The 11342-nt window shown below is 36.1% G+C and overlaps 1 protein-coding gene across 3 annotated transcripts; it reads left to right on the forward strand.

Moving 5' to 3' along the window:
• The first annotated feature begins 1928 nt into the window (after positions 1–1928).
• On the forward strand, positions 1929–6868 carry LOC108250223. 3 transcript variants are annotated; one of them, XM_017440000.3, is made up of 4 exons: positions 1929–1996; positions 2111–2443; positions 3449–3558; positions 5624–6868. In XM_017440000.3, the coding sequence occupies exon 4, from the start codon at positions 5629–5631 to the stop codon at positions 6532–6534; it is 906 nt and encodes a 301-aa protein (XP_017295489.1). In that variant the 5' UTR covers positions 1929–1996; positions 2111–2443; positions 3449–3558; positions 5624–5628; the 3' UTR covers positions 6535–6868. The 3 variants fall into 3 exon arrangements, with proteins under 3 accessions (XP_017295489.1, XP_017295487.1, XP_037832315.1); XM_017439998.3 differs by having other exon boundaries at positions 3449–3516; XM_037976387.1 differs by lacking the exons at positions 1929–1996; positions 2111–2443 and having other exon boundaries at positions 3194–3558.
• The last annotated feature ends 4474 nt before the right edge of the window (positions 6869–11342 follow it).

An 11342-nucleotide genomic window follows, 5' to 3' on the forward strand; every position in this document is an offset into this window, starting at 1 on the left:
ATTTGTGTTGTTGGATTTGATTTGTTGAAAACAACCAGTTACTTTATCAAATCTCTTGTTTTGATAATAACAATAACCATCATCTCCTCCTGCAGTCTGTTCTTGATCTGCAAATGCATAAATACTCTTTAATCTAAATGAGGTGACATTTCATTTGGTAGAAAAAAACTGTTTTGTTATGTTTATGCTGTCATTATACATTTTACATTATTTTCTGTAAAATAAAATAAGTGAAATAAACCTGTTTATGCATGTTTGTACTATGTACCTCATGAGTTTTTTGTTTTTGAGTACAACAACTTATCACATACAGAGAAAAGTTAAAAGTGCATGCACTATCCTAAAACATGATAAGAATGGTATAAATGGTGGAACTTAAACAAAACAACCTCATTCAGTGAGTGAAGGTTCATAATTAATAGGTTTGTTTGCACACCATTTGAATCCTGCCCAGTTAAACTCATGAACTGATAAAACAAACAGGCAATGGAGTTTGCATGTGTTCATTAATCTTCCATCCATCCATTTTCTTTACAAGCCTTTTTAATGCGTTGTCATGAGGAGCTGATGCCTACCGCCAGCAATAATTGCATCAATAACCAGGTTGTTTCTTCTTGATTGGCCCTCCAGCTACTCCATGTTATCGGTGATTGCCAAAAGGCGATCACAAACTTTAAATACGTCAGACTGCAGCGAGTTACCTCGTTCGCCGTGCTTAACGCTTTCTGCTTTGATGTCATTGACATCTTTCTGCGTACATTGCAGGCTGGATTTAATGTCCTGCAGTTCTCGCGTCAGCTCGTCCAGTCTGGTATTTGTAGTGTCCATAACGATTTTTACAAATCCTTTAAAATTGTCTTGTTGTTGTCGAAGCAACTCCATGTATATTTCCTTCACCTTCAATCGTTGGGCGAGAGGCGGGGTACTCCTTCAACAGACAGCCAGTTCATCACAGGGCCACTAATCAATCCTGCATTATGCTGAAAATGACTGAAACTTATATTAATCATGAGTTTATGTCAATATTAGCTGCATAAGTCAGGCTTCATGAATGGTATGAATGGTATACAGCAATGCAAAGTAAATGTGAACATAAAAACACAAAAATCAGATTGACAACATTCCCATTCATTGAAACAAACCATGATAGACGGTAACGGGTGGACTGTTGAGCCTCTTGGCCTTTTTCCGTAAAAAAAAAGGTTTGGTACCCACCATCTCAATTTATACTTATTCTAAAACCCTTTTGGCCGGAACAGTCATTACTATACTACTATTATTGTTTATTACTCAGGCAGTATTTCTACCAATGTTTACACAAACACACAACTCTCCAAAGATTTGTGCATTCTTTCGGACAAACTTTTATTTCTGTAAGACTTTATTTTTGAGCACATTAACAAACATTCTGGTCTTAAAGCTAAATGATAACTGGCTAGTAAATAAATACACATATTACAATTTAATTTTAGAAATTATTCTTTATTCTATGTTCACAATCTCTGCTGCCCATGCTTTTTTACATGACTATCCATCAACCTGTACCTGACACAAAACATTAACACAAAACCACGTTCTTTTGCAATTATTTATTTATCTGCTGGTGGATATTTGCAAAGAATAACAATAAAGAAATGCTCTGAGCCACATCATTATATTCAATTTAAATTTACAACTTTCGGACCCAACTTTTGGACATTTATTATTGTCAGAAAAGTGCAAACACTACAGAAAAATAGTGTTTCCAGATGATAGTTTTAACAAACAACAATGAAAGAAATCATAAAAAAGGTTATTTTATATGTTAAATTGTCATTTTGTACAATTTGAAATTAAAGGTTTAGTATTTTTATCATCACAGGGAGTGCAATTACATATTTTGGACTTACTGGTCATTTTTTTAACACACTAATTTTCCCTCTCTGTGCAGAAATAGCAGAGGTAACACGAGACTGCCAGGAAGATTAATCCACATACCAACAGTCATCATTGGACAGTAAGTAAAATCCTTTAAAACATCTACAGAAGTCCAAAGAACACTCCCAATGAATCTCAACACCAGTACTCCCAGTATGATCACTATGGTGTAAAAGGCTCTCTGCTTTGTTAGGTCAGACCTGTTCCCACGTTGTTCTCCCGGGCCTGGACGGTTTAAAACCGAGAGGACAGAAAGGCTGCAGAAGGAAACAAATGCTATGTTTAACACCAGGAGACATAAATCCAAGAAAGCGAGGACAGTTTTCACTGCGATCAAACTCATCTCTACAAGGGAAAGCAGCCAAACAAAACCAATGGTGACGTTCCTGTGTCTTTTTTCTTTCCTCAGGTTCAGGTAGACGATTGGATGAACAACAGCCAGGTAGTGCTCCAAACACGTCAACATGTGGAAGAACGTCTGTCCGTGCCAAATGAAAGACATTAAAAAATCTCCCAAAGATAAAAGGTACAGATTCTCTCTGTGGATCCCGCAGCAAACTGAGACACAGTTAAACACATTAATGAGCTCCATGGTGACCAGATGGTAGGTGAAGCAGTCCGAGTGGCTCATTGCTGCTGCTGCTGAGTGCTTCTGGCGCCATAGTTTGAACCCGTGGTGGAGGATGAAGATGCAGAGAGGGAGGAGGAAGATGATGTTGGTGATGTAAAAACAAGCCAAGATGAGGGAGGTGGGTCTGAAGATGTGGCATGTCAAAAATACTTTAACATCAGTGTAACTGGAAAAGGATTCCAGATCAAGGCTTGAGTTGTTTGAGGAAGAATTTACCAACATGTCTGTAAAAAAAGACATTTTATGGATAAGATTATCTTTTTTTCTATCAGAAAAAAATTTGTTTTGCTTTTTTTTATTGTATTTTTCTATTTTAGAGTCTTGGATGACAAAAGGGAGGCAGCAAAGGTCAAAGGAAAGGTTTACAGACAGTGCTGAGAGCAGCCATGTTGTTTGGAGACAGAACAGGAAGTGTCAGAGCTGAAGACGTTGAGGTTCTCCTTGGGAGGGACGAGGATGGACAGGATGAGGACTGAGGACATCAGAGGTCCGGCACAGGTTGAAGGACTGGGAGATAAAGTTAGAGAAGTTTGGACATGTGCAGAGGAGGGACAGAAGGATGTTAGAGACAAAGAGGACATGTATGGATACAGTTAGAAAGGACATGGAGGACAGAGGACACAGAAGACAGAGTTAGGTGGAGGACTCGCTGTGGAGACCCCTGGAAAAGGGAACAGCCGAAAGAAGAAGTTGTTTCAGTGTAATAACCACGAATCAGAGCTGCAAAGTGACCAGATATCTGTTTTCATTTAATTTTATGGTATCATCATATTAAAACAGGACAAACAGGACTGTTACCACAACAATTCTTCCTTTTGTCTCAGAATCCTTCACCTTTTTTGTCTGTCCTCCCTGATTTTAAACTCACCTGGATGACTTTTGATTGTGTTTTGATTGCAGCCTCAGTCACCCCCACACCTGGGAAAGCCTGGAATTGTCAACTCCTATCACCTTCCAACCTGGACCAGGTCACAAAACCAAGCAAAATTAGTCAGATTAAAAAGAAAATGGTGATTTAAGCATAATTTCAGTAGTCAGTTCACTTTATGTGTGTCCATAAGGCAGACTTGACACACTGAAATCACACAGAAAGCAAGTCTTCCTTCATCAGTACATCATTACCTAAAAGTATCTAAAACTTGCCCAAACATTTGTTCTTTCTAGGCTGTACAACTCTAACTCTAACAGTTTATTTTAGATGATTATGACTCTGAAAGTTAATAAGCGCACCAACCTTGGATGTTTTTGTTTCTGAGCTCCTTCTGTTTGACTCCGTGCACATTTTTGCTCCAGGTATTTTGTAAAAGGTGAAAACGTCAACTCCACCCTTTTCACCCTGTCTGTGTCTCTGACATTAATTCAAATAGTGTATTTGCATTAAATAAACTATTTGACAGTGACAAACTCAAACAAATGAATTAATATCAGCAACAAAATAATCTCTTAAAATAATTGCCTATTTTTTATCATAAAATAAACGTTTTGGCTGTTCTTCTTATGTGCATATGATTACTGCAAGCAGCAAATTCAAGATAAAATACTAAAAAAAATAAGTTTTAGTAAAGGCTAAAGCATTGCAATAAAATGTTTTTAACATCCCAGCATCCCAGTAATAAGATTGGGGTTCGCGTTTAGAGTAGAAGATTTTTTTTTCTCACCAAAAAGAAGAATAATAAAGAATAATTATGCAATAATAATATAATATCAGCAATAAACTGCATGTGGACAAATGAGATTTAAACAAATAAAGACAACAGGTGTAAGGATAGAAGGCAAAGAATAAATACTATTTGTCACAGTTCCTGTCAGTCAGAATGCACCTGTTTATTCATATTAATTTGTCAATATTTCACAATGATGGTGTTTTTTTAATGCAAATAAATCATATTTGTATAACCCTTGGAGAGAGGCAAAGAGGTGGAGTGGGGCTGTAAAATAAAGTCCAGGAAGGTCTAATTAAAGCAAATGCTCTGAGTTCACAAAGGAAAGACACACAGGGACAAAGTCCAAAAACAAACTGAGAAGGTTGGTTTTCCTATTTCCTCTAAATGCAATAATTTAAAATGCATAATACTGAGAACAGCTTGGTTTATTTCAGTTTGTGTTTCCTAAACTGACTATTTTAACCAAATAATGTGCATGCTCCTACACTAACTGTAGAATCTGAAAGCTTAGTGTCCTGCAAAAAATATTGTCTCAAAATCATACTGAGTTTTAAACTAAAATCATCTGAGTATGTTGAGAAATGACAGAGGTAAAGCCATTTTTGGTAAAATCTAGAAAAACCACATTATGTTGGATCTATCTAGAGCTCAGAATATGTGTTGGGGATGACTCTCAGCTACTACCACACCAAACTTTAGTTTAATAACTATAATTATGACTGATTTGAAGGCATTTTAGTGTTTTCTAATGTCAGTTGAATGTGAAGGCCATTTTTCCTTGGGTCGGTTCCAAAAGCTAATCATTTGGAGATGTATGTGTAACGAAAACTTTAAATAATGATTTCAGTTTTAAAACAAAAACTCAATCTTTCTCAATAGATATGAAAATAAATGATGAACAGAAAGATTAACTGTCAGTTCGGGGGATGGGTGGTGGAGGAAATGCAGACTGACAGAATTAAAAAATGAACCAATGTGTTTAAAAGAACAAAAACAAAGGGGTTGACATGGCAGCAAATACTAAATAACAAAAACTTATAAATCACAGGGAAAATAGGAGGATAGGAGGGAGACATGAGGAAAACCGGACAGTGCATATCTGCAAATATGGACAGATGACAGAGCGTGATTGGTTAGTGGACACAGGTGACTGATTACAAACTCAGGACAGGTGCAGATTGGTGTGGAGCTGAGGAAAGGTGAATAATGACAGGGGACACAGAGGAGATCATAAAACTAAACACGGGGATAACAAGACATAAAACAGAACTACAGAAACATCAAACAATAAACATAAAATAACTCACAATAACCCGATCCTAACAATAACTGTCAAATAATTCAGAAAATGATACAACATATTTCCTAAGACTGTTAGAATAATTTGATTTGTTGTGTTTTTCTTTCTCAGACATCATGATGAACACCTCTTCGTCCCACGATGACTTCTTCTACTTTCATTCAAACATTTCTTCCACCCACTCCCCTCCCGGGGAAGGCGTGACGCTTTGCTTCTACTCTGGACCAAGCTCCACCATCTTTACCATCTTCATCATCATCTATATAGTCTTCGTCCTGTCTCTCTGCATTCCCATCGTGTACGACAGCTTCCAAAAATGGAAGCGAAAGAGCTCTACGTCTTTCTCAGTAACAAGCCTTTCTGACAGAATCACCTACCACACCGTTATTCTGGAAACGGTCGGCATCTTTGGGGGAATCATCTGCTTGTTCGGTTCCTACAAGAGTCAATATAACATATTTAAAATTGGAAACTTTCTTTTCTTTTTAACCTGGTATGGTGAAATATTGTTTCACATCTTGCTGTGCTTGGAGCACTACCTGGCTGTGGTTCATCCCATCACCTACCTGAGCCTGAAAAATAAAAAAGGGATCCGAATCAGAAATATGAGCATTTGTTGTGTTTGGCCGTTTAGCTTTGTGTTTATATTAGTGTTTGTTATAAAACAGACCATTATTCCCGAGTTCTGTCTCTTGGTATCAGCTTTGACCTTCGACCTCTTCTGCGGCTTTTCTGTTCTCTGTGTTCTGATTCGTCCAGGCCCGGGAGAACCGGGTGTAAACAGGACGAGAGTGGACCAATCAAAGCAGAGGGCATTCTTTACAATTATCTGCATACTGGGAGTGCTGGTGGTGAGGTTTTCTTCAAATATAATCCTGGAGCTGATGAATTTCTCAGGAAGTAATGACTGCGCAGCAGTAGTGTGTTTTTTGTGGTTTAACCTTCCTGGGAATTTGCTAATACCCGTTTTGTTTTTACATAAAGAGAGGAAATTTGAGTTGAAGAACAAACAGAAAGGGTAATAAAAGGTATGCAGTAGGCAAACAGAGACGTGACTGTTTTGTGTCTGAATAATTTGTTGTTACAGAAAAAGCTTAATATGAGAAACTAGTTTGTCTCCATACCTTCAGATTTAATATTGTGTACATTATCTTCACAAATATCTGTTCAAATGCTAGATATTAAACTGTCTGATCCTGTTCTTTTCAAATACCTTTAATGTTTTTGATTCATTTTGTTTTTAAAAGGTGACTCATATTTGCTTATTGTTTCATCTTACTGTTGTTCAATCCAAAATCAGCCCCCAGAAGAAATAAAAACAATTAATAAGGGGGATTGAATCTGTTATATAACAAATGTTACCCATGATTATACATTTAACAATAAAATGTCTGAATTTGAGAATGAAAGAATGCTGTTTTTTGTTTCAGACAGAAGTGCTTCACGGTGAATTTTAACCACCGTTAATTGGACATCCCTGCTGTGGTGTCACAAGCCAAGCAAACCTCAAATAAACAAATAATTGGTCTATTTATTGTGCTTTTTGAGTTTCTTTTTAGAGTTTCTTAATTACATTAATAAAGTGTCTGCACGTTAATTTTATTTTTTTTCCCTTGCCTGTTTTTGAATCACTTCCAAAAACCCATCTCTTCTTCTTGGCCTTGGACATCATGTGAAAAGTTGACTTTTAGTTTATTTTAATGTGAGGATGTTTTATGTTTTTATTAAAATTATTCTTGTACATTAACTTTTGTTATAAGTTATGAATCTTGTAGCTAATTAGACCAGGAACAAGACGAAGAAGAGCATCACTGAATCTCTAATCTGTCTACTTGCTTTGCCTTGTGGTGTCCTCAGTTATAAATTCCTTTGCGCTTGTTAAATTTAATTAAAATACAAGCATCTCTGCTGCTGCATCAGAGGCCTTGTTCATCAAAAATACTAGAAATGATCATCAAACTGAATTAAAATCCTAAAACAATCAATAACTCACTCCAAACATGTTTTTGGACAAATAAAATTTGGACAAATAAGGACTAATGTGTGGGTATGCAGGTATTTCTGACTTTTCCAAGGCAACCTTTGTCAACAAGAATCCACCTGTTTACTCGTGTTCATTTTTCATTATATCAAAGTGATGATGTTTTCTTAGTGCAAATAAATCACATTTGAATAACTCATGGAGGGACACAAAGAGGTGTAGTGGGGCTGTAAAATAAAATCCAGGAAGGTATGATTAGAGAAAATAAAGGAGCCACAGAAGGAAGACGCTCAGAAACAAACTGATAAGGTTGGTTTTCCTATTGTCTTTACATATTAACATTTAAAATGCATAATATCCTTCAAAGCACCTAATGCTCCAACATTTAAATGAGCGATTTATCCTATAAAAGTGGTCTGCAACCTGAATAATGAAAGGAGCCATTTCTGCACCTGTCAGGACCACATACTGTATGTGTTACTGTTATATAAATATAGATTTAGCAGTTTGTTTATTCTGTCTTTGCAGAGAAGCATTGTTACAACAATGAAACTGTCAACCAAAGAAATTCCCTTTCCTTTTTAATGCTCAGTTTAGTTTGTTGCAATCTGACATAATCTATAGTTCATAGAACTATAATAAACTGTTATTTATGCTCATTTTTACATGTTGGGATGAAGGAAAAGAAGCAAACTGTTTTGAAGAGGGGGTTAAAATAATTTTTCACACCCTCTGGTGAAATTTAAAGAATGAACGGTACAGGACTGTACGAGAATATGTATATATAAAATAAAGATAATTGGTTTATTATGTTCTTTTCTTTCAGATATCATGGAAATCTTCTCGTCATTCCATGATGACTCCCTTTTTAATTCCAGCCATGGCTCCCCAGACTCTAAATCCTTTTGGGACACATACTGCTTCGTCAGTGGAGCAAGCTCCATCATCTTCACCTCGTTCGTTTTCACCAACGCTTTCCTCCTCCTGCCTCTCTGCGTCCCAATTCTGTACCACGGCCTTCAAAACTCTTCAGCAGCCTCAATGAGTCACTCTGACTGCTTCACTTACCACATTGCTATCATTGAAATCATTGGGGTTTTTGGATTTATTGTCAGCTATCTTAGCTACTACGTGAAAAATTTAAGTGTATTTGTGCTTGGGAATACTGTTTTCGTGTTTACTTGGTATGGAGAACAATTCTTCCACATCCTGACGTGTTTGGAGCGCTACCTGGCTGTGGTTCATCCTGTCACCTACCTGAGACTGAAAAATGAGAAATGGATCAGAATCAGAAATGTCAGCGTTGGCTGCGTCTGGCTGCTTTGCATTGCATTGGCAACTCTGTTTTTAGTAGAGTATGCAGTTATGTTTGATTTTTGCTTCCTGTCACTAGTTTTGGCGTTCATCTCGTTCTACAGCGTTTCTGTTCTCTGTGTTCTGATTCGCCCAGGCCCAGGAGAACACGGTGAAAAGAGGAAGAAGGTTGATCTTTCAAAGCAGAGGGCCTTCTTTACCATTGTGACCATACTGGGAGCGTTGGTGTTGAGGTTCGCTTCTAACCTGATTTGGGAGTTGGTGTACATGTCAACCGGACCTACTGCCTGTGTGATAACAGCAACTCTTTTTTGGTTCAACCTTCCAAGCAGTCTTGTATTACCACTTTTGTTTTTGCGTAGAAAGGGAAACAATATGCTCAAAAAGAACAACATACAGGCAGGTTAGTGGTATAATAGCACACCCCTGTCCTGTACAGATTTATTCAAGGCAACATTAAAAAGCTGATAACAGTAAATGTAATAAGTCCACTGGCATCTTTTATAATTATGGGTGAAAGAATTAAAAGTTACTAGAAATCTGGTTGAGAAAGACTTTTTAAAAGAGTTGGGACAGCAGCACAGTGCACTGAAGTCTGGAGGAGGTTTAGTTTGTAATTAACTGTTTACTTAGATTATGTTGGCTTTTAAATACCAGGAAATATACTCTGGTTTCAGGAAAACACACCAAGCATTTTATGTTTTTTGCTTGCTGTTGTGCACCATGAGCTGTAAAGACATGATGTCCTGACTGCAAAATGAATTTAGTGAGTTGAATTTGTTTTCCTTTTCAGTTTTTAATGTGCAGAACTTTGATTAGCTGTTCTTTTTATACATATGTTCATTTAAGCATAACAAATACATAAAAATGTTTTGATAATGCATTGTTACTTGATTATATATATGCATTTGTTATTTCTATTGAAGCTTTGTGTTTAGTTTTTGTACTTTCTGCCTTCTTTGTAATGTATTGAGATTTTACATCACATATCAGTTAAATAAATAAGCAAATTTAAAAAAAAAAAAACAGTTTTTTAACTTATAGATATTCAACTCTGTCATGGCAGAGCATGGAAAACCCAGAGTGCAGACTCATCAGGGAGATGAGGGAAAAATATAAATTTATTTTTAAATTAAAGAACAAAAACAAAAGGCTGGCGGGGCAGCAAAACAAACCATAACAAAAATTTAAGTTCATACAAGAAGGCGAGGCGAGGCGAGGCGAGGCGAGGCGAGGCGAGGCGAGGCGAGGCGAGGCGGACAACATGTACCAGAGACAATGAACCAGCAAGGAAGTGGAGAATATGCTACTTTTTCTCATTGATTCATCCTGATAAATGAACATATATTCACTTTACTAAGTGGTGTTCAGTTTAATCAGCTCTCATATTTATGCATTTGTATGGATTTATGTTAACTGAAGCGTATACTTGAAAAGCCTTCGTCTTGCTTCTCAAATAAAAAATAAGGTGTGACTGCATCAATGAGTGCTAGTATTATGAATGATTCTTTTAATGCAAATAAACTACTTTATATTTAAATCTGAAAGATTGAGTGGGGCTGTGTTTTACTGCCAAGTTTGTGCAGGTTTTGCAAACACAAAAAAAGGGCACATTGATCAGTTTAGTGTTCAGATTATGTTTTACTCTCTTTATTATTCAAATGCAAAACAGCACAGATCGACAGATTGCACTAAAATTTCAATATAAACCCTATTAACACTTTTACATTCAGTTCAATTTTTAAGTATACAGATTTGACAGATTTGACAAAGTTCAAAAGAAACAACAAGAAATTTCCTGATACATCGTATTAGTGATGGTATTGCAGTATTTTATTGCCAAAATCATAATGCATAAGGGAATGATTTAAATACACTAAAACAATATAATGTTTGCATGCTTTAAAATATTCATATTACATTTTATTAAATTATATTTGTTTTAATGTTTCAGTACAATGTTTCTGAAGATAGATAGATAGATAGATAGATAGATAGATAGATAGATAGATAGATAGATAGATAGATAGATAGATAGATAGATAGATAGATAGATAGATAGATAGATAGATAGATAGATAGATAGATAGATAGATAGATAGATAGATAGATAGATAGATAGATAGATAGATTGATTTACACAGACCAGAAGCATAAGAGTGTTGTTGGCAATCATAAAATATCTACAACATGGATCAAACCATGAGTTTTTGTCTTCCCAAATGTGATCTGCTGACAGGACAACAGGAGGGACATATATTTCATTTGGCAGGACACAGAAAGTATGAGCAAACTTCAAATATTCAAAATGTGCATAGTAAATCTTTTGTTTCAAACAGTGTCAACATTCAATTTATATGTTTTGACGAGGAGTTTATATTGATACAAGGGGAGAGGAAGCCGATTAAAGCTGGTTAAACAAAGTTTTAGTCACTAAACAAAAATGATCTACACTTCAACAATGGACAAAAAAATCAAACAGAAATACAGAAACTAAAGGGTGTTTTTCACAAAATGTTTTCACAACATGGCTGC

Source organism: Kryptolebias marmoratus, linkage group LG7 (genome assembly GCF_001649575.2).
Source record: "Kryptolebias marmoratus isolate JLee-2015 linkage group LG7, ASM164957v2, whole genome shotgun sequence".
In the NCBI taxonomy this organism is placed as follows: domain Eukaryota; kingdom Metazoa; phylum Chordata; class Actinopteri; order Cyprinodontiformes; family Rivulidae; genus Kryptolebias; species Kryptolebias marmoratus.